At 43.9% G+C, this 27843-nt stretch overlaps 3 protein-coding genes across 5 annotated transcripts; 1 reads left to right on the top strand and 2 right to left on the bottom strand.

Annotated features, from left to right (window-relative positions):
* The first annotated feature begins 108 nt into the window (after positions 1-108).
* Positions 109-10130, top strand: ccdc191 (coiled-coil domain containing 191). Its single transcript, XM_028970155.1, has 16 exons — positions 109-336; positions 1155-1193; positions 1353-1488; positions 1933-2088; positions 2443-2845; positions 3065-3206; positions 3288-3478; positions 5047-5275; positions 6066-6484; positions 6602-6690; positions 7472-7554; positions 8166-8267; positions 8393-8536; positions 9066-9218; positions 9523-9677; positions 9764-10130. Exons 1-16 carry the CDS (start codon positions 262-264, stop codon positions 9939-9941), a joined length of 2694 nt encoding a protein of 897 aa, XP_028825988.1. The 5' UTR covers positions 109-261; the 3' UTR covers positions 9942-10130.
* Positions 10131-10491: 361 nt separating this feature from the next.
* zdhhc23b (zDHHC palmitoyltransferase 23b) lies at positions 10492-16213 on the bottom strand. Its single transcript, XM_028970154.1, has 5 exons — positions 16035-16213; positions 14725-14891; positions 12559-13266; positions 12170-12337; positions 10492-11659 (listed from the first exon to the last, which is right to left on the bottom strand). Exons 2-5 carry the CDS (start codon positions 14859-14861, stop codon positions 11395-11397), a joined length of 1278 nt encoding a protein of 425 aa, XP_028825987.1. The 5' UTR covers positions 14862-14891; positions 16035-16213; the 3' UTR covers positions 10492-11394.
* Positions 16214-17633: 1420 nt separating this feature from the next.
* gramd1c (GRAM domain containing 1c) lies at positions 17634-27500 on the bottom strand. Of its 3 annotated transcripts, none has more exons than XM_028968611.1 (18): positions 27379-27500; positions 26926-27060; positions 26315-26426; positions 25952-26052; positions 25739-25834; positions 25513-25593; positions 23786-23904; positions 23064-23220; positions 22807-22978; positions 22529-22672; positions 21770-21888; positions 21187-21329; positions 20982-21085; positions 19061-19225; positions 18717-18783; positions 18458-18577; positions 18240-18345; positions 17634-18161 (listed from the first exon to the last, which is right to left on the bottom strand). In XM_028968611.1, exons 2-18 carry the CDS (start codon positions 27010-27012, stop codon positions 18099-18101), a joined length of 1956 nt encoding a protein of 651 aa, XP_028824444.1. In that variant the 5' UTR covers positions 27013-27060; positions 27379-27500; the 3' UTR covers positions 17634-18098. The 3 variants fall into 3 exon arrangements, with proteins under 3 accessions (XP_028824444.1, XP_028824449.1, XP_028824450.1); XM_028968616.1 differs by having other exon boundaries at positions 22819-22978; XM_028968617.1 differs by lacking the exons at positions 26315-26426; positions 26926-27060; positions 27379-27500 and having other exon boundaries at positions 25739-25830; positions 25952-25970.
* Positions 27501-27843: the final 343 nt, after the last annotated feature.

Genomic DNA, 27843 nt, shown 5'->3' with positions numbered 1-27843 from the left:
GTAGTCAACTGTGGGATTTGTAGTTTTTCATAAAGAACAATGAGCAAAGAGGAAGCACACTGAAACTACAATTCCCAGAAACGCTTTTGCTTTTGCCTTCTTCCTCTGATCGTGTTTCAGCGTTGTTCAGAACTGTTCAGTATGTTTACAAAATATCGCTGATATACTTACGGTATAGAACAAATATAGCTTTACGTTGATATGCAGTTGAACTTTATTTAGTGATTTCTAATATAGTTTACATAAAACCGAACTTCTCCAATGATGACACACTCTCGACCTGACATTTTTCGTTGGAAGAGATTCACGCAAAACAAAACGCCGTCATCTGCAAAGGTAATTTCTAAGCGTGTGGTCAGTTTTATTTGAGACTTTTCCACAGTGATAGAATTAGTTGTATAGAGTTGTTTATGGTAAATAAAAGGTAAATAAAAGCCTACATGGTTGCGGTGCAGTTTTCCTGGTGAAATGAAAATGTTGATTTCATGAATTTATAAGAAATACCGAATCAATGATTGGACTCTGTGGAGTGACGTGACTGGAAGGGTCTGGCAATACTTCAATAATTAATTCAAAATAGACATGAGGGGGATGGATATATTTTCTATAATTTCATATTTTCTCCATAATTTACAGAAACCATAAGCATACAATTCAGTATCTACAGTGCATTAAGTGACCTGAGTGAAACGTCCTTACAAGTATTTCCCATATATTCATATATATTTCCCAATGTGCATATTCATAACTTAAGTGTTTAGAGTTCTGTACATGCATCCTGGATGAAAATGCATTTTTTTCCTTACAACATACCTTTCTAACAGAATATGCAGGTAAATTAATTACCTGAAAATTTGGTGATGTAATTTAATCTTGCTTGGCAAAAGTTCTTGGGAAAAGGATTTTATCTATGCCCCAAGATCCCTTTTTTAGTGGCAGCCTGGCAAAAGCCTCTTGGAGATGGGGGAAAATACCAAAATAACAGAATCCAGCAAAACAACCACATCAGAATAAAACATACTTATTGTATAAACATACTTATTTATTCTTTTGTGTAATAATTGATCAGAAATATGCACAAGACAACAGCCAAGCAAAAGAGGTCAGCAGAATGTCACTCTGAAAACTTTTCTTTGCTTATAATTTTAATTCAGGTGCAGTTAAATAATAATGATATAGAACACTGGATGAAGGTATGTGATTCTTTTTCTCTTTGTATGGTATAGAATATTTTTTACATATAATACCTCTGTTTTTGTTTTTATTCCTTTTGAGCATGGTTATTTTGAACAGGTTGTTATATCATCTTGCTGTTTGTGTGATGTAAATGGTATTCTTTTGTGCATGGCTAGAGAGTGGAGAAAGCCTCTGAGTTTGCAGTAGCCAAAGTTTTCTCCCAGAAGAAATCCCACAATGGGATTCGCAGCCAGGCTGTGGCACTGCAGAGCACCGAGCAATTACTGGACCATGATGAGGCATACGGCGAGGGTGGGTCCAGACAAAATACATTTCCACACTGTCACTCAGACAGCGCATGTCCCTGAACCGAGAGGCCAGCCTGCAAAGTGCAGTATGGAAAAGTCCACTGTATACATACATACATACAGACAACTCCTAATAACTTTTTAAAACATCTAATAACTTTTAAAACTATTATTGACAGGTCTTCGGTTATAGTCAGCCTTATACCTTAGCAGTGCATCCTATTAAATTCCGGTCTCTAATAAATGCTGGTAATGATTACTGCTGAGAACTTATACGGCCCTTTAGTAAATATGTGCCTCTACCATTTTACGTTACAATGTATAATTGAGACACTTATTACCTTTCCATTGATACACAATCAAAGAAACACGTGAAACATTTTTGTTCTTTGACCTTATTTATTCAAGGAGAACTCATTGTCATTAATGATGCAATTTTGCTTTGTAGCCCATTCTCTTTTGAATGACTGGATGAATAAAAAGCTGCGTCTGGATCTGGAGATGGATGAAGAGGAAGACAGCCTGATTGGCTTTGTCAGAGCAGACAATGTGGAATCAGGCATGATGGATAAGGCAGACGCTGTTCACTTCGACAAGTTTGATGGTGCGAGACCCGTCTGAGTGTTCACATCTCACATCTCCTTCTTTCTGATGTCATACTGCAAATTAGTTTTTTTTTAACATTTTCAACAACTTTATTTCTAAAGATTTTTTAACATTATCCAAATAACAATAAAACATCTCCCACCCCAATCCTGGCCTACATACACAGACACACCTAAATACACATATATATACACATGCACACAAATATAATGATGTATTATATGGTCATTCAAATATGGATAGAAAAATTCCAGTTGATTCAGATAGTTCTGCTGGTTTTGACCCATTACTTGAATGTAGGCAGTTTAAAAAAATTGAACTTTTTTTTTTCCTTTATGTCTTCTTGTCTCAGATATGTGCACCCACCTGGAGCAGGAAGAGGAGAGTTCTATGGTTCACAGCTTCCTGCAGGATCTGATGGAAAGCGATGTGATCAGCTCCAGCACCGCACAGGAGCTCAGACTGGATTCTGATAGGGAGCAAGGGAAACGGAGGGACCCGGCCCTCAGCATGGAGGTGCGTCACAGGCAGGTAAAGGAGAATCGGCTGAAGAGGGAGGCCCAGCTTGAGAAGCAGCGCCGGGCCAGGTTGGTGAAGAGGGAGGCATACGAGGAGGCACGGCGTTGGGAGGAGGAGCAGCAGAGGATGAGGAGGCAGGAGGCGCGGAGGCAGGAGGAGCTGCTGCAGCAGGAGGTGGTTCGCATCCGCCGGGAAATGGAGGACAAGAGAAGTTTGGAGCAAACAGCCCAGATAATGTAAGGTTTCCATGGTAACGGCAGGCCTGAAATTTCGAATAAATCCCAATAATTCATGGTGACGTGCCTTGTAGTCATAACAAACATTTTGGGTTGAAGTCAAACAAAAGTCAACAAGCGGTCATGAGCTAGAAATGTAGGTCAACAAAGGTTTTTGTTACTTTGCCATAGCAGGGTGCTGGCTGTGTGATAATTTAACATGTTTGCTCATTGTTTTAGCGAGAAAGAGACACAAGAGAGAAAGAAAGAAGTGCAAAAGGTCAGGACACCTACGGCTGTCGAACACCAGTGGCAAAAAGACTCAAAACATCAGCTCAAACTTCAGGTGGTGGAGGCCAGGGTCTATATGTTGAACCTACAGGCAAGAGAACCTCTGTTTTTGTGTGCACATATGCTTGCCATTAGTGTGGATTATTAAAAAGTGCTTGTTTCTCTGTTTTAGTGCATACAAAAGCACTTCTCTGCCTGGTATTCGGTTCTGTTGGAGCGGAGGCTACGAATGGGCAAGGCGGCCGCCCTCTGTGATTGGAGGAGACAGCTGAGGGCGTGGCGATCATGGAGGGCCCTGGTCTGGGCACAGAGAGAAAAGAAAGAGGCTGAGAGAACTGAGCAGGAATTAAGACGGGAGAACAGGCAAGTCCACCTTTACCCAATTCCATACTCCTACCAATAATCTTTGTCAAGGACAACTATAAGTCACTTTATCCACTGAAAATCTCAAGCTATTCTCTCCCAGGGGAAAGGATTATGTCTGGATTGATCTGGAGAGTCCCGTTTTTATAACCTATTTAGAGAAAGGTCTACTATATCCTCTATATTAATTATGTATGTGAAGTCAGCTGTCTGCCTCTACTCACATAAAATTCCTGAGCATTGCTTAGGGAAACATAGGGTGTGAATCTACTGTCTGTGGTTATATATTCAAATCACGTTCACCGCGTTCAAAGTTTCAGATCAATATGATTACAATGACTTCTGCTAGAAGATACATGCACATATGAAATGCAGTGATTTTGCCTTAGAATGTCATTGAGGTGTTCATAAGTAAAAGGGCTTAATCCCTCAAAATTTCCCTCAAGGGCTTAATCCCTCAAATTTTCCCTCAAAGGGAAAATAAAGGTAACATGACCCTAAATACGAAAATTTCTCAGATAAGGTTGAATCATGAAACTGTGTGGATAATGCATAATCAAACAGTACACACATCCAAGGACAGGATGATGCAAACACAAAGAGACACAAACACACAAGATCATCAACAAGATCATCATTAGGCATCATTTAGACCATCTCAATCAACATAGAGGACCCTTAGCAGACCCCAGTGACTGAGTCCTGCAATGGCCAAGTCATAAGTATGACAAATTCACTTATTCATTTCGGATTAATTCTAATCAGGGTGTGGCAACAGCACACTGTAGATGCATCAAATGTGGGCAGCCATGAAAGGCGTCCAGTGAGCAGTGTGTGGGGACTTTTGCTCAAGGGAACCTAAGTGGCATGTTGACGGTTTGGGACACAAACCTGCAACCCTTCAGTTAAGAGTTACTTGCTAGGCCCCCACTGCCAGCACTAGAACTATTTAATAAATTTAATAAATAGTGTCCACTATTTTCATTTACAAGAGAGAATCTACATTGAGAGTCTACATGTATTACCCACTACAGTTACCCACTAGGCTACTACCACCCACCTCTGCTTTTAACCAGAAAACCCTTGGTGAGCAGTGGGCAGCCATGACAGGTGCCCAGGGAGCAGTGTGTGGGGACAGTGCTTTGCTCAGTGGCGGCTCGGGATTCAAACCTTCTGATTAAGGGGTCGCTTCCTTAACCACTAGGCCACCACTGCCCATCTCCTGCTGCAATGGGGATCTGCCTCTTTCATCAATGGTCAGATTGATTCAGAAGTTGTGCTGGTTTGAGGCAAATTGAAAGAATGTATATGTTGAATTTGCAATTTCTTTACCAAATAAAGATAAATAAGGTTAAACACTTACAGTAAACAAGGTATACAAACTGGAAATAAATCTCCCAGGTACCCAATGGTGCATATAACTAAACAAAAAATAATTATAATTAAGAATTAAAGTTTCCGGAGACCTCAAGATAACAACAACGTTAACAACAATCACCTCTGACATACATGATATAGTGTCTGTGTCTAATGCTGGCTGTATACATGAATGGTTATTTTTCTCTCAGGTTAAGCCAAGTAGCCACAGAGAGCGACCGCAAAAGGCTGCTCAGGCGATGCTTTAGTGATTGGCGGCTGTGGCGTCGAATGGAGTATGAACGTCGCACAATCCTTGCTCAGCAGGAGCAAACAAAACTCAAGATGGCTGCCCTGATTATTGCTGCAGCCTCTGGAAATTTAGGGGCCATGCCGCCTGCAGACCCACCTAAAAGTGAACCTGGGACTCCATGTAAACAGGTAAGAAAAGCATCACTGTTCATTTTTAATAGTTGTACAGTTACAGAATGTAGTCCATCTCCTGCTGCACAGGGGATCTGGTCAGATTGATTCAGTGATTCTGAAGTTTTTGGTGTTGTGCTGGTTTGAGGCAAATTGCTAGAATACCATGGTTTTCTAACTGAAAGGGATGAGATGTGCTGGCGAAGCAACAGCTTTAACTGGCTATAATTTCAAAAATGAGGTTTAAAGAGCAGGCATCTCTAATAAAGAGACAGCGATAATCTCTGGGCAAGGCTAGGACTAAATACTTCACAACTTAGAGTCACAGCAGGAGGGAATGATCACCACACATGAATGAAACATGAGGCAGTATTCAGTGAAATGACTCTGCTAGGTATTAACATTGCAATTGAAATTACCTGCTAGGGTGCATTAATGTCCTGAATAAACATACGCCGACACCGGCACCACCCTCCTTAGATCAGTCATATTTTTGGTCAGTTCACAGACAAGTCAAGGAGACTTTCTTCATGAAATATTGAGAGCCCAGAAGCTTCGTCCCTTCTGACAGACAGTTTTAGAGGAGGGGGAAATGAAGTGATGAGGGGCAGCCGAAGTAGACAGATATCGAATTTTAAATGCAAGAGATAAGATGGGAAGAGATGGAAGGGACAACTGGGAGAGAGGAATCACATTTTCATTTCAGGCAGGTCGTTCGGTGCCACGTGATATTTGTCTGATGATGACGGTGGTGGTGGTGGATGTGGGGTTTACACACACTCACACCTACGCACATTTTATCCCCCAGGTGGTCTCTGAAACAGCAACACGCTGCAGATCCTCACCCTATGCTGGGTCCACACTGAGCAGAAGCAGTAGCCAAGTCATCCAAGCCTGGCAAGTGACCCGCAAGCACGCTGCGTTGACCGCCAGCGAGCTGCGCCGGGCAAAGGCTGGGTCCCAGGCTGAGGACCACGGCTCGCCCCTCCCCTGCAGTGCGAACGCGCGGGGCGGCAGGTTCGAGCACCGCCACGCGGCTCAGCAGCAGACCATTATCCACCAGCAGAAGCTCCTGCGGGAGCAGCAGGAACAGATTGCACAGCTGCGAGAGGAGCAGAGGCTTCTGGCACTGAGGCAGCAGGCAGTGAGAGGCTCACAGCTGGGCCACACTCAGCACTCACGGCCTGGGCTTTCGGCTCCACATGGGAGGTCACCAGAGAAAGACAGGTATCCACTGGCTGATCTACAATAGTGTGTGTGTGGGTGGAGGTAAATGGTCCTCTCTTTAACCAGCTGATAAATTCTCTTGCTTGGTTTTTTCATGTGTGTGTCTGCTTTTATTAGTGAGGGTAAGTGTGTTCCAATGACATCAAGGCCTCAGGGTACCATGGGAGAAACTAGGAAGAACCGCTCAGCATCAAGGAACCTGCAGAGTAAATCTACAGCCACACACCCTGCTGTACAAATGTTATAGATGAACACACACAGAGCTCATCACAGAGCTGCAGACTGACACTCCGGCTGTTGCGAGCATGGAAAAAATAAATTCCCTGGCCTTGGCTTTCAGGCCATGCTACACAAAATAAAACACAGATAGGTTGTTTTTTTCCTCAGTTTGGGTGAATGTAGCTCCTGCGTGGGAGGAATTCAAATAGGATCACAATGTATTGTTATGAGAAGCTTGGCATTCGCACACATGCACGCACACATGCACGCACACACATACACACACACAAGCATGCTTAAAAAGCATTACTTTTATAACCTACACAGGACCCACTGGAGCAATACCCTGAATGGGAACCGGGCATTAACACAGAAAATCCAGATCACTTTTGCTCACACTGTCTTATTCACTATGCACTGAAAAACAAAACAAATATTAAACTATTAAACACAAAAGGTCTAATCATTTAACATTACATGGATTAATTAAAAGCAGTGTAGCAATCCTAAATGATCCATTCAGCATTATGTATGCTGTGCGCACTCGATAAACATTTGAAGTGGCGTTGTAATTTATAAGCGTGAGCTTCATAATCGTCATGATATTTAGTGAGGATGCTAATGGATTTCTTTGATGAGCTGGAATTAACATGCAGTAGCGGTTACCTTGTCATGTAGTGTGTCATTAATATTGCATCAAAACTCCTAAAACATCCAGTTTGTTCACATTAACACCCAAAAAACATGTGACCCCCCTCTGTGTTTCAGCTATGGAGGAGCGTGCTGCACAGCGTGCAGAACGGCGGAGGGAGGTGGAGGAGAGGAAAAGGCTGAAGGAGGAAGAGAGGCTGGTAAGGCGTGGGATGTGTGGGAGTCTTTGGGAGTTTATATGAATGCATGTGGTGTATATATAGTGATACATACAGAGCATCATAAAGTGTAGCAATGTAGAAATAAAAAATGTAAACAGTTTGTAATTTGGTGCTAATTTCTCTTGACAATGAGGATGAACTACATAGTGATTTAAAAAATAAAAAATACAAACTGCTCTTAAAAAGACAGGTTTTTGTGATGTTAAAAAAAAAAGCTCAAAATAAATTATTTAAAATCCCAACTTCAGTGTGACCTACAACCACAATTCAGCTGAAAGGCAAATGAATATAGACCATACAATAAGCTGATTGCGTAAGTGAAAATGAACACTTACACTAATGATGCATTTTTATTAGAGGATTCAGTCTTCCTGGGTACACACCTGCCATCAATTAAAGAGATTAGCCCCAAATAAAGTTCTAGTACATGGGGCGTTGACCACTGTTGTTAATACCTGCAACACAATACTGCCTTGAGCATAATAACATGTACCAGCTATTGGACCTTCAACAGGAAGCATTGTTGTTTTTTTTTGTGGAATTGTCATGAAGTGAAAAGTAAATTTGGCATTTTGTACATCCCTATGCAGGCCCAGAAGAGAGCAGAAGTAGAAGCGAGGCTGAGAGAGGAGGAGGAGAATAGATGCATCGCAGCAGAGAGGAGGAAAGAGGAGCGAAGGAGGCAGAGGGAGGTGTGTGAAGTTTGTGGATCATGTGAAAATCACCTCCAACAGGATTTGTTTTTCAGCACCTTTGATGCCGTTCACCAGTAAAAGTCATGGTTCTGCATGAGTGTCTGCGTGCAATGTGTTCACAGAGGGAGCTGGAAAAGCAGATGAGGTTGGAGAAAGAAAAGAAGCTCCTTCACCATGCTGGACAACACTACCACAGGACCCTGTTACTACGCCGAGGCTTGGCACCATGGAAAAGTTTTGTTGCACAGAGCCAGGCCAATATGCAGGTGAGAAGGCCCACATTTCAGCATCTGCTCCTCGCTCCTGATATAGCGATTGTGATACACAGCACAACACAGCACACGGTGCAAACAATGAAATGTATCCTCTGCATTTACCATCACCCTTAGTGAGCAGTGTGGCAGTTTGGGATTTGAGCCCGCAACCCTTTGGTTACGAGTCTGCTTCCTTACCCACTACGCCACTCCTGCCCTTAAATATAGCGCCTGTCCCTCACTAATTCGTCAGGGCATTAGTAAAGCTAGGTCATGTGACACACATCATGCACTCATTCTGGAAGGCCAGATGCTGTCTGTCACACAGAAATGGCTCACATCGATGTTGTTTATGGTATACTGTTGCTTTAGCACCTGCTTGACCACCTGTTACCAAAGGGATTTGGCAGGGAGGCAATATCTGATAATCGCAAGAAAGTGAGTGAGGCAAGGCGAGCAGGGGAGGGCTGAGCGTGGATGACATGAGGCGCACTTGTGTCATGTGTTATCAAGCCCCACACCTGCTGTCTACTCCACCCAGCTGGCCATGGATCACCACCAACAGTCGGCCCTGAAACAATGCTTCCTGTCCTGGCAAAGCAGCGCCCGTGAGTCGGCAGCTGAGAAGGAAGCCAGGGCCGACATGCTTTACGAGAGGATCTTACTGCGCAGGGGTTTATACGGCTGGCTACGGGTGAGTTCTGTCTGTCACGATTATTTCACTATCATTGTTCAAGAAGTGCTTTTATGTTTGTATTTGATAAATTTTTGACCTTATTTTTATTTTATAAGCATACATAGGCATTCACTAATACTTTGTGACAACCATTTTCATAATGAATAGTTAACGGCCTTTTGATAAGAGTAACTACTGGAAGGAGTAAGTTTAGGATGCACAGACATATAAAAATTCTGTTTCATAATATAATTTAACGGAGATATATATAAATGTCATTTAAATTTGGAAGCTTCAAGACTGCAATGTGTCTTTCACTCAGATGAAGGATTATCGCTCCATCCTAGAGGAGCAAGCAGAGGAGTTCAACCGCATGCGGACACTGCGAAAGGTCTTTTTGGCATTCCTGCATCAAGTGACCATAGAGCGAATGATTGGGTGGGACCTTGAGCAGAAAGCAGAACAACACAATATGAGGTGAAGCACTGCAGTTCTCCCCCTCTTTCATTCCTGCTTCACTGCCGAGCTCACAGACTCATCTCCGTCACTCTTGTGTGGAACAGAAGGGTGTCGCGGAGCTGCTTTCAGGCCTGGAGGCATTTGCCAGCTCTGCTTAAGGAAGAGAGAGTGAGGGAGGCCCGGCGGGAGAAACTCCGACGCAAAGTGGCTGAGATCCTGCCTGACTTCTGCTCCTCTCCCAGGGAGGCTTTCTGGGGGACCACTACAGCAGACTGTCTCTGAAGCTGACATATGCACTTTGACATGAAACACATACAAAGTGACTAAGTGCTACCTGCAGATCCCGGTAAAATTATACTCTTTGGATACTTTATTTTTTCCATCACAATAAAATATATTATGCTAATCGGATTAGAACAAAACAGACTTAGTAATCACACTATATTAAATATACCTTGATTAGGAAAGACACTTTGTTCTGTCTGGAGTCATTTTGATTGCTTGTGTGCTTTCATGTGGGATTCTAATTAACTGAAACACCTTGCATACGCAGATGATCTTAATGTTTCTAATGATGCATTTTTTCTTGAAGACACATTCCCTTTAATAAATGTATGACAGCCTCGTCAAAAGGAACATAAAAGGAAATACAAGCTAAACCACTTTTTGCAATGCACTCAGTGCGGTGGGATCAGAAGAAGCAACAGGAAAAGGTTGTATATATTTTTATAGCTCAAATGTCCCCTGCATTTTTGCCCCCTTCAAAAGGTCCTACCTTTTCTAGCTAGTTTTTTTTAAATAACATTTTAACAATTGAAAACACAACACAGAATTTCCATACAGAAATAACTTATTTTAATATTTCTAACAGAACTATTAAAACACACAGGTTCTTGTTTATTAATTTGAACCACAAAACAGAAATTTACACAATGTTACTACCTTCGACAACTGCAAAGTAGGCTATGGTGCATGGTCTATTGCTCGGTTCAACAGGGACAAGATCTCTTCCCCAAAGATATTCCAGTAGAATTGTCAGTGGAATTGCGACAGAAAGCAGGTCATGCAGCGTTGGAGTTTCCCCTTCAGAATGCAGTTTGTTGAACTTCAGTGGAAAAATAAGGCACAGGGGTTTAACTTTTTGACAGCTCTCAAACCCAAAAAGTGTAAATGTAGTTATGGTGACACAGTGCCAACACAACCTCAGTTTCAGTGGTCCATCAGCACTGGTTAGTTGTGGTAATGGGTTTAATACGAACATTAGACGGCATAATATGAACAGCTGTTTCCTGTGCTTTATACACCATGGATCACAAAGAATTTTGTTAAAAGCTGGATTTCTCATTGGTGTCCAAACCAGTGCTACTTTCCTCATCTGTTGCTTGGTGGTTTAAATCTCAGCCCAACAGAATTACTTAGTAAAACATGCCTGTAGCTCTGTACATTAGCTGATCAATTGAATCTGCCGTGTGAGAGCAGAGTAAACACTAAATCCATTGCCCTGATTTAACACTGCATTTCCCAGTTGGGTGCCCACAAGCAAAGGTTAGGAGATTCAGAAATGAGGGGAAACTGGATCAATAGTGCCACCTCCTGGACAGAAAACACAACACATACATCCTCCAGACAACAAGCAGGTGCAAAAGTACTCAATTTTGGTCTTGTATTAGCAGTTATTTAACATGTACAGGTTCTTTGCCTTCTCGAAGTCAGCATGGGTGGTGAGCTGATGGGGTCAAACCAGGTCTGTGAGGGTAGGCTCACTGTCGCTACCCATGGTAAGAAACTCCAACCAGTTGCTACAGAAACCTCTTGAGTACAGCCCAGTGTCAATGATGAGCCCCCACAGAAGACTGCGTCCCGTTTTCTCCCGTACGGCTAGTCTGGCCTCACGCTCAGTCACGTTATAGCTGATGTTGATGAGTTGGAGGACCAGCAGGTGAAGCATGCCACCTGTAACAATGCTGCTGTACCAGGCACAGGTGAAGGACAGTGCCGAGCTGAACAGAACACAGGCATAGTTACATGATCTGATCATATGCAGCCACACACTCAAATTCAGATACTATAACTATAAAAAATAAATCTTCTTAGCATTAAAAGTCAGGCTAATGAAGACCTTGAGCGGATGGGCTGTTAACCACCCTCTGTTCCCCCTCATGTATAAACATTCAAGTCACAAATACATGCAGACAAGGGTATTGAGCTCATTAGGTGGAATCTATCTGGGACAGTACATAACAGGTCCTAAAGGAACAATTTACTACACCTCCGAGGGGCTCAATTTAACATTGGATTGCAAAACATTCACCTGTGTAGATTTATTACTGCACAGTGTCCTACATAAGCCGATGAGTAATGTAATGCAGTTAATAGTCTATCTTATCTCTAATAAGAATAACTTGTTCTTCCCAGGGTCACGGGTATTAAAAGGATTACAAGTGTTATTATTAAAAGGACGTGACAGTGATCAGTCCTCTGATATTTTGTGGAGGAGTGTGTGTGTGTACCTGTACTGATCGTAGACCCCAGGGCAGTAGAGCAGGGCGGTGAGGAGGTTCTCATGGGGACACACACTCCGCAGAACCAAGCTGATCCCGTATAAAGAGGTTAACAGGAAGAGGAGGAGCGTCATCAGGAAGCTGCAGTGGTTTGCCTGGCCCACACAGCTGTTAATCCTGCCACAGCAGTGACCGACACAACACACAGACAACACACTGCACTGAGCACCGGAAGATGTTTGCTTACTGTCTAAAATAAAGACGAAATTATAGAAACATTCACTTCAATATGAACAATGCTGCAAAAGCTGTTATGTTGTGTAGCGCTTAGAAAAGAGAAAAGAATGAACAAGAGAGGCCATGCTGGTTAAGCACTTGTGTTTAATGCCCCAACCCACCAGACACAGTGATGGTCCAGACGCTGGATGCAGGTATTGCAGATACGGCAGTGTCCTGCCCTGGGGGGCCGGACCATCCTGCAAATGTGGCACCAGTTCTTTCTTACAATGTCATTTTGCTCTTTGTCAGCCTCCACCACCACTTTGCTAGCTTTCTGCTGCAGTGGGCTCCCCCTGCTGGCAATCACCACCTGGTGCCTAGATCCATCGAGTTGGGCAGAGTCTCTGTCAGGCAAAGGGGTGTGGTACGTGATAGTGCTGTGGGTGTCGGCTGAACAGGGCCTCGCGAAGCCGGGCCCTCTCTTGGTAAGAGTGAGGGAGACGAGGGTGAGGACCACGCCGAATGTCACGACACCCATCTGCAGGATGCTGACATTGCCTTGAGGCACAACCTCAGTAATGAAGAGGTAGTACATGTATGCCAGGGAGAAGAGTGCAAGGCTGAGGAAGAAGAGGGTCCGGCCCTTCTTGCGATGTGTGAAATAATAATACCACAGCACCATGCCGGGTAGCAACGTCAGGACTACGATTCCCAGAAGGAGGTGCAGGGCAGCAATGTGGAGCAGAACAGGAAGCAGAATGAGAGGTGGGAGCAGCGACAAGTCAATGCGCTTTGCACCCGTCAACCAGGGCACTCTCAGTCGATCAGTCACCGTGGCAACCACCTGAGACAGAGAGTCTGGCTTTTGGGGTTCCCTCTTCATCCACCTGCAGTTTAGAGGATTACAGCAATGAGGCACTTCATATGCACTCTATAAATCATCTACTATTTGCACTCATTCATTTTTTGGAGTGTTTAAAAAGTGTGACGTCAGCCCTCTGCTTTTAACCCATCATCCTTGAGCAGTGGGCAGCCATGACAGTGGACGGTACCTTGCTCAGTGGCACCTTGGCGGTTCGGAATTTGATCCCGCAACCTTTTGATTAGAGGTCTGCTTCCTTATCTGCCTGAATAAGTATTCAGGTCCTTTCTGACACACACGACCAGTCAAACATTTGGACACACCGATGATGCTCATTAACATGGTGAATGATAAGAAAGTGTTCAGCATAAACCTTCAGAACTGTTGGAAACAGTCACGTTGTCTAACTTAAGGTGGTGGGGAGAAGACAAGTGTGTGAAATGCTGCCATCACAGCAAAAACTTTGGAGACTCAAATGTTCAACTTTTTGCCTTGTTTGATTTTTTTATTTTTTTTTATAACAAGTTTTGTTCTATAATGTAGAAAATACAAGACCCATAAATGAGTAGGTGCGTCTAAAGATTTGACTGGTGGTGTGATTTTTTTCTTGTCTTTCCGTGTTTAGCATTAGAGTAACTTGTAATTTCCTATAATTATTTCTAGTTATTTTCTGATGATAATTGAATCAAATGTGATTCGTTGTTTATTGAAAAATATAAAGGACATGCGGCAATTTACACATACAGAAGACAGTCAGCGAGAAAGAAAATTATTCTGTGGCCTCTTCTCTCCAGATACTCATTGTTAATGCAATCTTAAGGCATACGTACGTACAGCCGTGGTCCGTATCCAAATGTTAACATCGCAACTGTGTACGGATACGCATACATAGCTCACAGCAAGTATATTCAAACCCCTGCTTTCAAGACACAATTATAAGGTGCAGAGTTTAGACAGACCGCACAATTTGTTGGTAGCCCACTATTCCCTCAATCAACAATCAGTTTCTGGACAGAGGACCATGGCTGACCAGATATCAACACACCACCAGCAATGAGCTCTTGTGGTGATTTGACAGAAGTAAAGGCGTGGTCCACCATCCAAAAATATCCAGCAGCGGCTCTAATGAAGGGCTTCAAGACGCCCAATGCCAAGTACGTACGCTCCAGGGTGGTCGTAGCCTAGTGGGTAACACACTCGCCTATGACCCAGGTTCAAATCCCACTTACTACCATTGTGTCCCTGAGCAAGACACTTAACTCTGTGTGTCTCCAGGGGGGGACTGTCCCTGTAACTACTGATTGTAAGTCGCTCTGGATAAGGGCGTCTGATAAATGCCGTAAATGTAAATGTCCACACATTTAGATCTGCCAAACATTTAGCCACTTAATTATTCAGAAAAATGTCATTCTAAACATGTATCACAGCTACACAGATAAATAAAGTCCTTTCAACAGCAGCAGAAGTGTCACAGTGACCTCACCTGTCGCAGGCTTCGTCCAGGTCCTCACAGTCGCAGCAGCATGCTGCAATATGGCTCCGTCCCCCACGCCGGTCCAAATACTCACAGCAGCATAAGGGCTCATCTGGGTCCGGCTCCTTACTGCTCTTCTTCTTCATGATGAGCCCTGTGCGCTGAGCTGTCAAAGCCTGAAAACATGGTAAACACACTTATAACACAAAAACCACCAACACAGCCAACAAAAAGTCCACGCTGGTTGGAGAGCAAAAATTATGGCTGGTATGGAGATCCCCGGGCCAGCAGCAGGGCTAGTTCTCCAACCAATGTCCTCTTGTCGCAGGGTGAAAGGTCGCTACATTTATACATTTACATTTAAGGCATTTGGCAGACGCCCTTATCCAGAGCGACTTACAACGTGCCATCATGAAGTGATCAATTCTGGTTCACTAGGACCCCCAACAATTAATACAATCTTTTAATTCACACTGTTATAGTTTCTATACATAAGTCAGACAATAAGAAGTTAATCTAAATATTCTCTAAAGAGGAAGGTCTTGAGTTGCTGTTTGAAAATACTCAGTGACTGAGCTGTTCTGACCTCGAGGGGAAGTTCATTCCACCACCGAGGGGCCAAGACGGAGAAGAGTCTAGATCTTCCTTCCTTTTACCTTCAGAGATGGAGGGACCAGGCGAGCAGTACTGGAGGCTCGGAGTATATGAGGTGCAGTGTGAGGTGTAATAAGGGCTGTGAGGTAGGATGGGGCTACACCATGTTTGGCTTTGTAGGCCAGCATCAGTATTTTGAACCTGATGCGTGCAGCTACTGGGAGCCAGTGGAGGGAGCGTAGCAGAGGGGTGGTGTGTTCTGGCTGGTGACACCCACTGTTGCAAGAACGACGATGATGAGGAGGAGGAGGAGGAAGGCAGAAACACGGGCTGCAAGCGCATCGCTTATTCACGTGTCATTTAAGCCCGGATCGTATTCGTGCAACAGAGACCGCCTGCGGGTTTCGCTCAGTATCGAGTGACACCTGCGACACCAGTCTGCGGTCACACTGCCTCCTAACATCGACGAAAATAATGGTGTTAATATTTTAATCACAATATTACACTACGGTGTCAAGGAACGACGATCCGGAATCGATTTATAATTGCGATTCGGGCGTCATTTAAAAATAATAATGGTTTGATTAGCGTTCCCAATCTCACAACAAAAAAAAGCTTGGCCACACCTTGGGTCTGTTCGTTCCTTCTGTTCTGCGGATTCAGCGTGTAGACAAATGGCTAAAGTTGAAAGCGAAGCAGCACAACATAAAACGCGAATTTCCTACCTGGCCGCCACGGCGCTGCAGTCTTCCCCGCTCAGGTACGGGACCGGCATGTCGGCGAGACGGAAGACAGGTTGTTAGGCGGACAGTTGATTCCGCAAAAATAGTAGTGATTGGGGGGGAAAAGAAAGTTTCAGCGCCGGGCGCGTCGTCGCCTTCGTCTCGGCGCCGAGCCCCGCCTGGCGCCACGCCCACTTGCGTCCTGACGTCAGCGTCCGCCGACCCTTCACTCTCCCCGCCCATGCGGGCTTGTCGCTCATTCAAGTCTTCTGGCGACCGGAATATTGCTAGATACAGTACAGGCCAAAAGTTTAGATACACCTTCTCATTCAATGTGTTTTCTCTATTTTCATGACCATTTACGTTGGTAGATTCTCACTGAAGGCATCAAAACTATGAATGAACACATGTGGAGTCACCGGACCTGAACCCAATCGAGATGGTTTGGGGTGAGCTGGACCGCAGAGTGAAGGCAAAGGGGCCAACAAGTGCTAAACACCTCTGGGAACTCCTTCAAGACTGTTGGAAAACCATTTCAGGTGACGACCTCTTGAAGCTCATCGAGAGAATGCCAAGAGTGTGCAAAGCAGTAATCAGAGCAAGAAACTAGAATATAAAACATGTTTTCAGTTATTTCACCTTTTTTTGTTAAGTACATAACTCCACATGTGTTCATTCATAGTTTTCTACCAACGTAAATGGTCATGAAAATAAAGAAAACACATTGAATGAGAAGGTGTGTCCAAACTTTAGGCCTGTACTATGTATTGGTCTCTTTTTGAATAAAAGAAGTTCAAGACCCTCATATCCAATTAAGGATTTTGCATGATTCCTGATCCTTGCCAGATTACTAGATGTTTCTAGATGAACATTTACAACTTCTCCCATAAGGTATTTAAGATTTCCCACCCAGCGGTTGGCCCAGAACATTATAAATAACATTTTAAAGAAAGAAAAGTATTTATTTGGGGCAAAACAATATAACAATACAGTGTAATAAATATTAAATAAAACATCATTTTGTATTTGCCAGAACAGCAAAGGTGAAAAATAAACCACCACCACCACACTTCTCGCATACCATCACTGAAAATGTAGTCCACGTAAACATCTGAACTAACTGTTCTAGGAACAGCAGTGCTACATGACCATAAAACATTAAATCTTTCTGATTTGCTCCAGATTCAGCAGAGGGCCATTAACTGTGCAAGTCCACCAGAACAATTCCTTAATTTAAGAACAAGTCCACTGAGTTTCAGAAAACATCAGTCTGATTGGTGGAACTATATGGATTTAAAAAAAAAAAAACAAAAAAAAAAAACACCACACACTATATACAGAAAGGTATATATATACAAGGTCATATTACTTGTATTGCATAAAGTCAATAAATTGTTCTTTTAAATTTAATGGAATTACATTTAAATGTAGTGGAACAAAAACGACAATACATATTATATTAAATTTATTCCTCTGGGTTCCAGTAAATAACCCCACATGTAAACTTTTCTTAATGATAAAACAAACTAGGTAACTGCAATGGAATATTGTGTGAAAGCAGAAACAAAATCAGAATTACAAAAAAATGACTGGCATGCATTGTTATTTGCTGCCTGAAATTAAAGTTCATTTATTTGATTTTGACTCATTAACATTTTACTTTTGCAATGCACTGAACTGGCCAATTAAAGAGAGGAATATAGACTGTGAAATACAGGAAGTATTGCATACGGTCACAAGCATGAGAAATTGTAGGCACAAGTTACAGGATAGCAAGTGAAATTGTGTAAATTCTGCAAATAATGGATGACTGGCTGACCTCTAGGCAGCTTCAAATCGTTGTAGGTGAACCAGCTCTTTCTTACATGACCTGTAGGTCTACAGCATACAGAATCAGTCTTTAAAAACATGACACCAACACAGAGACTCAAGAAAATGCCATTCCCTTTGGATTGATGTCTCTGTAGCAACATGCCTGAGTGGGTGGGGCTTAAAAGAACCCTTGTGAAGGGTCATTCCACGGTGCAACTCCACTTCCACTGGACCAAAGGTCATAGTGCACAAAGGTCAAAGCTGAGTCCTGTTGTGGGCTTGAAAGCTCTTTTGCAGCATCACTAGTGAATTACGCAACTGCAGTTGGAGAGATTACCAGTCAAAAACATTTCAGACGTATGCCAGACACAACATCAGAAGGAAATTCTGTTTCACCTGCTCCAGTAAGTTGATTGAGTCTTGCAGGACTGCTTTCAGCAAACGGGTCTCATCGTGACTTCGGTGTGGGGGGCTCAGCCTGGGGCCAAGGTCAGGTGGTAAACTACAGAGAACCAACAAAGAGAAAAAGCATTTGTATGTTACAAAAGACAATATTTTGTATAGCAGAGAGAGAAAAACCCTGTGATTTCTACTATATATAAGAAAGCCAGTACCTGGACTCTGTTCTCTCCCTCAGGCGATGCTTTGTGCTTAAATACATGCGATGTGCCACATCTTCCATAGCCCACAGTTTAAAGAATAATCCCAAATTCAGTAAAGTCAGGATCAGAAGACTAAGACAAAGGGAAGAGCATATAAACATAGATGCTGTGGTCAGACCACATGTGACCTAGACCCTGTTGTGGCAGACTACCATTTACATATTCAAAACGCATTTAAAATGATTGTGTGTAAATTTTTCACTATCCTCACATGAAACTCATTCCAACGACAATGGTGCCTATGTTCCACCTCTGAGTTGCCTTTGTGTCCATGGTACCTAAAAAGAATGAGTCCAGAGTGAGACAAATAAATATGAACAATCAAAGAGAAAACCTCTTACAAATATTTTCATATAGTTTTTAGAAAAGCAGAGAGATTTCTACCATATTAAAGAAAACGTTGTCGACTGAGCTGCAAAAAAAGCATTACATGCTAGACAAAAGTTTTAAAAACATTTTCTCTTTCACACCAAGTTATTGGCAATTTTTAGGCACCCATTGGAATCCATATTGATTTCACCAATATATCTCTTTAATGATAGAATGCATATTTACCCATGGTGTTATCCCTGAGCTGCTCAGATTCATACTGCTTCCCTGGATTCATGTGGTCCTGCAAGGTGCGACTGAATGCCCTCCTCCTCCTTCGCAATCCACCCACTTTGCCTGCATCCCCAGCACCCTGGGTCAATGCCGCCTCCTCCTCCAGAAGCTCTGATTCTGTTTATATACATTTATTAAACAAAAAAAAATTGAGATTTTCTCTATTAATTAAAGGAAAAAGAGCATATTTGGTCATTGTGAAACTCTGCAGCACAGCACAAGGAGCACACAAAAAAAATGGAAGGGGAGCAGTGTGTTGGCAGTGGCACCTCAGTGGTTTGAGATTCGAACCAGCAACATTTCGAGTACTGGTCCTTTTCCTTAGCCTCTAGGCCACCACTACACGCAATTAAATTTGGCAAATAAGTATAAACCTGAGGACAATTTTTTCATATAGCTTTAAGATCCAGGAAAAGGACATTTTTCACCGGTGGTCAGTTGGCAGAGCTAGGTTTACATGAGGTTTTGGCAAATTTATTACATTTTTAAAACTGAGAAAGTCTAGGTAAGTATTCCCAGCCTTTGCCATGAAGCTCAAAATTCAGGTGCTTCCTGTTTATCCTTGAGATGTTTCTGCAGCTTAATTGGAGTCCAGCTGTGGGAAAAAAACAGTTGATTGGAAAGGCACACGCCTGTCTATATAAAGTCCCACAGTTGACCGTGACAGAGCACAAACCAAGCATGAAGTCAAAGGACATGGCTGTAGACCTCCAAAACAGGATTATCTTGTGGCACAAAGCTGAGGAAGGTTATAGAATTTTTTTGGTTGCTTTGAATGTCTCAATGAGTAGAGTGGCCTCAATCATCCGTGGAAGAAGTTCAAAACCACCAGGATTCTTCCTAGAGCTGGTCGGCCACCTAAACTAAGCAATCAGGGGAGAATGGCCTTAATTAAGCAGGGGACCAAGAACCCGATGGTCACTCTTTCAGAGCTCCAGAGGTTCTCTGTGGACAGGGGAGACCAGATGGAAGCCACTCCTTAGTTAAAGGCACCTAAAGAACTTTCAGAGAAGTACAATTCTCTGGTCTTTGGTGTGAATGCCAGGAGTCACATTTGGAGGAAACCAGGCACCGCTCATCACCAGTCCTAGAGTGCAGCATGGTGGTAGCAGCATCATGCTGTGGGGATGTTTTTCAGCTGCAGAAACTAGGAGACTTGTCAGGATTGAGGTATAGAAGACTGCAGGAATGTACAGGGACATCCTGGATGAAAACCTGCTCCAAAATGCGCATGAACTGGGGCAACAGTTCATCTTTCAGCAGGACAATAACCCTAAGCACACAGCAAAGGAGTGGCTTCAGGACCAGACTGTGAATGTTCTTGAGTGATCCAGCCAGAGCCCAGACTTGAGTCTGATTGAACGTCTCAAAATGTCAAGGAAACATTTTTTTATGTTGTCATTATGGGGTGTTGTGTGTAGAATTCTGAGGGAAAAAATATTTAAATCCATTTTGGAGAATGTGTATCTTTTGATGCACTTCACAAATGAAGTGGAGTGATTGCCATTGTGAAAGCACAGCGCACGGTTCACACGATAAAATGTGTCCTCTGCATTTAACCAATCACCTTCCTGAGCAGTGGGCAGGCATGACCGGCACACAGTGAGCAGTGTGTGGGCACAGTGCCTTGCTCAGTGGCAACTTGGTTGCTTGATTCGAACCAGCAACCTTCAGATTATGGGTCCTTTTCCTTTCCACTGCCCCAAATCAACCCAGAGGGTAATGACACAGCACACTAACAAAAATGAGTGTGCAGTGTTTTGCAGAGAGAAGCACTTCATCTTATTGCCCCTCATACTGTACATGATGGAACATGATGCCAGAAAAAGAGCAAGGAAATGGAGAGAAAAAAAACGTAATGGCGTCTACTCACCCAAGTGTCTAAAATAGTCTTCAAGACCACTCCAAGAGTTTTTGGTGATGAAGGACTTCACCAAACCCCATGGCTGCTTCTTATATTTTACATCAGTGTACACCCTGGCAAACCAAAGAACATTTGGAGAAACAACATTTTTTAAAAATTCACAGAACACTACAAGCAAAAAAAAAAAAAAAAACCTCAGTTTTATCATGCTTACCTGAGGCGACATTTTCTCTTTGAGCTGCGAATTATGCAGTAGCGGTTTTTGGTGTAGAAGTAGTCATGGTATGGGACATCATGAGTGTAAACCTCTGCATCTACCATGTAGTACCGTCCCTCCCTGGACTCCTTATACAGAGTCTGAAAAACAGTTATGAGAACAAGTACTAATTAACAGTAAATCGACACATTTATAAACTATACAAAATGTTTATTTATTTAAACTTGAACTGAAGAAGAATTAAACTGCATTTTGTCACACAATCTGAAACGTCTGGTAGTGCATGCAGCCCTGAGATGACTAAAAGAGGTCATGTTTAGATAGACGGATGATGAAGTGGACTTAAAGAAGACCAAAGCAATGAAAACACGACAGGATAGAGGACCTGACATATGACATTGTGGCTAAAACAGTCCAGAAGTAGATAGTACGGTGTTTGAGACCTGAAAATCATCCCTATGGTTCCTCCCATTTTATTAATTGGGCACTAGGAGTCAGAAAGTAAAAAAAATAACTAAATAAATAAATAAATAATAAATTAAAAAAAAAAAAAAAAAAAAAAAACACACCCAGACCTCACCTGGTACTCTGTGGCAGTGGAGAATTTGCCCACAAGTGGATTGGTGATGGTTATTGTGTAATTCAGACTCCTCGTCATGGAACCAGATGTTTCTCTCTGCCAGGGAGTAGAGCTTAACCCTGAGGGCCACAAACATATGTTAGACAAACAGAATCTGCAATATGTTGCGCACACACACACAACTAACAAGGTCAGCAGCAATTAGTAGTGACACAATGCTAATAAAGATTTAATGCAGAATGAAGAAAGCAAGGCCTTCTTTCCTCCAATCCCAACGGCGGATGCACAAAACATTGGAACATAATGTCTGGAACAGCTGGGTCCTTAGATTAGATTAAAACAGATAAACACTGACTAAGCCCTTCAGGTCTATGAGATACATGGAGAACGTTATGCTACTAGTTGTCTCCACATCTATCTGATTAAAATGTTCTCAGTAAACAAAGTGCAATGACATTCAAAACATAGATGGCATGATCTGCATTTTATAGTCCGGTGTTTGTTCCACATAACTCAATGTCCCGGTTTTGGAACAGCTCAACTGCTTCATGCAAAGAACAGTGGGTTCACTCTAAAATGAAGTCAGGACTGAATGTAGAACATAAGTTGCAATTGACCCCCAATGTCAGTTACTCGAGCAAATTCAAATCCAGCACATTCATGCCAGTACAATATCCTTTTCCATGACTTATTCCCATTTTTATTCCAGAGAAATAGGGGAGGGGTTAAAAATCAATACAGAAAATCTGGTTAAACAACCTTTGATTTTCCTGACATCCATGAATCTCCGGTGAAAGTGGGAGTCGGTGAAGAGCAGCTCAAACATCTTCTCAGCACCGATGTGGAAAACTCTGTTCACGAACAGCCTGCCCTGAACCTGGGACAAACATTCCCGGTCCTCTACTATAAAAGAGAACATAAAAACAAATCACTATCTCTGTACAGACCCTTCCAGCTATCATACCAGAACACCCCCCCCCCCCCACACACACACACACACACACCCACCCACACACACACACAAACAATTTACTGACTGGCTGCCACACCCTCTTCTGTTGTGTCCGAGTGACTCTGATCTGATAAGTGGCCTTCGTTGGCATTGAGGTCCAGTGAGAGGGGAGATGGTTTGAATGACTTCTCAGACCCAAAGCGGTCCAGAGACGGTACAGGGCTGTGCTGACGGGACGACATACTGCGTGTGTCCTCCTGTAGCACACAGAAACCACTCATTACCCCCACAGACAGTAACTAAACGTCCCTGATGTCCATCACAACACGCAGAGGGTCATACCGCATTAGAAGACCGAGGGCTTGGCAGACCAAGAGACATGGGCGCGTCGTCCCCCTGAGGGGTGCTGGTCTCGTAGGGCAGCTGCTCCCCCTGTTGGAGGCGTAACGTGCTGGGCTTCTCTGGTCTCCCGCTCTGGTCCTCAGCTTTCATGGTTATGCTGTCAGAGAGAACATGTTCACTAATATTCCCAAAACAAACACAGTAGGGTTCTTAATTAACTGGAGGTCAATTTAAGGTCATTAGGAGCTTGAAGTTAAATGATCTCAGTATTGCATTACACAAATGTAATAAAAGTTCTTTATTTTATAGCAAAGGAAAAGGCACTAAACTGATGCAACAATTTTTTTAAATCATTGTTTAATCATGTGTTTCGCAGTTGTATTCCTCTCAGTCAGCACTAAACCATAACAGCACTGTAACACTCAAACCATGAACCAAAAATGACACTGCAACACACATTATTGAATATATATATATATATATATATATATATATATATATATATATATATATATATAAATATATATAATATTATTTCCTAAAACCACTCAAACCATTATGACATGCTTGTATTCTAAAACATATACGCCTGAATGACAAATGCATTTTTTGTCATGGATTAACCATAAATTGATCATTGATGAGGGATACCGGCCATGGCTAGTGAGAGAGTGAGCAGATAGTAATAACCAAATCCTTTAAACTCAAAACCAGATCAGTACCTTTGTGGGGTTAATGTAGTTGCTTCCGTTTGTAAGCTTTCCATATCTTCATGGCTCAATCCCAAGTCATTCCCATAGTGCTGTTTGACCATCTGCCACAGGTCTTGCTTTGTCAATGGCTGAAAGGGCAGAAGGCGACCAAAAAGTTCATTGCTGGACTTGTAGAGGCACATGGGTCTAGACAGAAGTTCTGCTTCCTGGTAGTCTAATGAAAGCTTTACTTTGCGTTACTTTACTTTACTTTATTTAGCAGGCGCTTTTATCCAAAGCGACTTAGAAGAGGAAGACACCAGCAATTCTCGTTCGATTTCTATAGAATATTGAGTTTACAAACTAAGAGCCCTGATAAGGCTCAAACTTGTCAGTGAAGAGCATGCTCAGAGATTGTTAGGTGCTAGACGAAGAAAAATTATTTATCAGAAAGCTCACATGGGATAAAAAAAAAATTTAATAAAAAATGCGCCTGTAAGCAAACACTCATCAAATATGATTGCTCCATTACCGCGTAAAAATTATACACATTATATATTTTAACAGAAAGGAATTTCTGTACCACAACAATGATGTCATAAACGTAAGCAGATGAATGAATACGGTATTGATATTGGAGGAGGACACGAGGGAAATAAAATCCGCCGGGAAGGTTCCGCACGTCAGACACCCGAGAGGCGACACCGCGTTAACGCAAACGCTGACTTTACAAAAAAAAAAAAAAAAAAATACAACTAAACTCAAAAACGAGGCTGGAGCTTTGAAGAAGACAGCCGCCGACGCTGCCACAGCGCGCGTTAGGAGACGGCCAGCTAACTTACGTCGTGCTGGCTGGTCCGCTGCCCGCCGGTTCGCACCTGTCGCCCCGCCGCCGCCGCCGCCGCGATGCCGGCCCTCTGTCAGCGAGGAGCGGCGCGAATCAGGAAGTTCTGACGGGCAGACTGCTGCCGCGCCGCCCATTACACACACACACACACACACACACACACACACACACACACACACACACACACACACACACACACACACACACACACAGTCCCGTCACCCGGGAACACGCCGCTTTAAGGAGAATTTATGGGGCCTGGTCGCGGTGCTTGGCTCGTTCTTTTGTTATTTGTGTGTGTGTGTGTGTGTGTGTGTGTGTGTGTGTATTGGGAAATAAACCACACCTCGCGAGGTCAACGAACTCTCGCTTCGCAATGCCGGCGTGCGGGGACCAACTGGGACTTGGACTTTCTAGGGATCGTGGCGGCGTGGCGACATTTTTTACCGCTACTGTGAAGGTGAAAAAAAAAACAAAAAAGCCTAAGAAACCCAGAAACAAATTCCTGCATACCAAATAAGTATGAAGGTGCGAGGTTGGCACGAAAAGGTGTGTGAACCGGCAAGCCAAGACAAACGGAGAAGTTTAACCCAGGAAGTTACGTTAATATATCAAGCGTAAAATGTATAAAACATCGGAAGAGGGTATTAGGGTGGGTACAAGCCTGTGTGCACCGTGTGCTGTGCTGCTGTGTATCACATGTGACAATCACTTTCACTTAGTGGGTAACACACTCGCCTATGAACCAGGAGACCCAGGTTCAAACCCCACTTACTACCATTGTGTCCCTGAGCAAGACACTTAACCCTGAGTGTCTCCAGGGGGGGACTGTCCCTGTAACTACAGATTGTAAGTCGCTCTGGATAAGGGCGTCTGATAAATGTAAATGGAAGAGGGTTCATCGTATTACCTTGTCCAGCAAATAATTTTGCCACATCCGAAAGACGCCCTGGAACGCTTTCTCCCTTGCGGAGAAGGACGTCAAGAACAACTGTTGAGAAAACCACACGTGCAAGAATGCAATATGAAGAAGTACACAATCAAATAAAAAAAACCTGTGCGCTGAAATGCCAACAATATCCATCGGGTGTAAACTGTAGGCTACATTTGTTGTGTAGCTTGTGGTGCTGCCGTACCTTTTCTGTCCGTGTTGAAATCTGGATCGCGTTAGGAATCAGTCTGGCCGTCTTCTCCCTTGTCACAGCTGTGATCTGGCTCAGGTTCAACACTATCTGGAATATCGGGCGATTTAGCACATCTTAGAAGGAGTGACCGGTACCAGCAGCTAAAACTCTTACCTTTGCACACAGGAGGGCCTGACTGGTTGCACTACCGAAGCACCAACTCACCTTCATTCCCCATAAGACATGGCTGTAAAAAGACAGCCAGTTTTCTGACAGGTACAGGCGTCCCTGCAGCAGGATGTCTCTCTGGAGGGCGCATGGGTAGTCTGTAAACCAGAATCAGCCAGATTCAGATAGTGGACGGGCAGATTTTCTAGGGCGGCAGTGGTACCTAGTGGGTAACACGCTCGCCTGTGAACCAGAAGGTTCAAATCCCACTTACTACCATTGTGTCCCTGAGGAAGGCACTTAACCCTGAGTTGCTCCAGGGGGACTGTCCCTGTAACTACTGATTGTAAATCGCCCTGGACTAGGGCGTCTGATAAATGCTGTAAATGTAAATTGCTGCTGGTCTTGCCATCGCCTCACCCATTATCAGCCTCTCGGTCTCCGGCAGCTCCTTGAACAGCTTTCTGAATTCTTCGTTCCTGTGCTTATAACTGGTGGGTGCGTACTGCGGCACGAACAACCAGTCCAAACCCTGCTTGAGACAAGAGCATTATGTCCACCCACTTAAACCTTAATAAAAAGGTGACACCGGGCCACCTCAGTGCACGCCCACTAGGGGGCAGTGAAACCCACTAAACAGCAGTGGCGATCGAAGCCACACAAATGCATTTCATCGGTGACATTTCCTGTATCTGAGACGGCAACGCCACAAATGGCACATGCATCGACCCATGTATCGTACGCAAGTGCAATAACGGGTTAAAAAGGCTCACAGGTGCGACGTGCCAGATTTGAGACAAAGGACAGGGGGAGTTGTAACTTGTGCTGTGGGCTGTCCGGCAAAAGGACACAATTTCACCATATTCAGCTTAGGTGATGGTTAAATAGTGGAGGAGAGCGGCTTTGTCCACAGCGCGTCTCCTGACTACCCTGTTTATTGTCGCGTATCTACGGGCAATAAGAGTTGCAGCACCGCTTGGGGGGCTCATTAGCAGCGGACGGGGATCTCGGGGTCTCCTCGGGATACTCACTTCGTGCTCCTCCGCGGAGGCGTCCCCTACGAGGACGGTTTCTTCCGCGACCTCGCTCCCCGCTGACTGCTTTGGCAACTGGGCCATGGCCGAACCTTGCCGGTGGCCTCGGCCAGAGATCGCGCCCTCGGTGCCCTGCGCAAGAGAAGATCAGGCCGGACTTTTACAAACTCGCCCGAGAGCCGCCGGCAGTGCGCGCTCGTCCGGCCCCGAGACGCCGGTACGTGGGGCAGAAACGCGGAGAGGAAATAAAGGAGCGCGCCTGCCGGAGGGGGCTAAACTGGCCGATCCTGCCCGGTGACCCGAGAAACGGGTTCCTTTAGGCGTGTTAATATTAACCCGTCTGTCCGTCACGTGAGCGTATTGTGGACACCGACGAAAAGCGACCGTGAACTTTGGCACGAGTGATTGCGCGAGATAACGCCGGCGAGATGCTATCGCCCACCCCCATACCTGAGCGTCGCTGCCAGGCGTGGTCGGGAAGCGGGCGCCGCGGATCCCCTGCAGCAGAGCCCGGCGCCGGCGGACTGCGACCGGCTCACCTGGCGACAGGTGTACCTGACTCGACCGGCTCACTGGGGATTCTCACTGTGGATTTGCATACTTTACTGATGATGATGATGACTTGACTGGGCTGCTGTACAAACTTTTGCTCGCCTGTCACACGCACAGCAGCCAATGTGCCATTAATCCAGATATGGGTGCAGCTCTGGAAAAGGTTTGATGCTTCCTTCCCTTCGCTGGAAGGAAGATGGGAATATACAGTACAGGCCAAAAGTTTGGACACACCTTCTCATTCAATGTGTTTTCTTTATTTTCATGTCCAATTACATTGGTAGATTCTCACTGAAGGCATCAAAACTATGAATGAACACATGTGGAGTTACGTAGTTAACAAAAAAAGGTGAAATAACTGAA

This window comes from Denticeps clupeoides, chromosome 2 (genome assembly GCF_900700375.1).
Source record: "Denticeps clupeoides chromosome 2, fDenClu1.1, whole genome shotgun sequence".
Taxonomy (NCBI): domain Eukaryota; kingdom Metazoa; phylum Chordata; class Actinopteri; order Clupeiformes; family Denticipitidae; genus Denticeps; species Denticeps clupeoides.
Note: the sequence above shows the minus strand (reverse complement) of the source record. Positions and strands in the feature narration are given on the sequence as shown.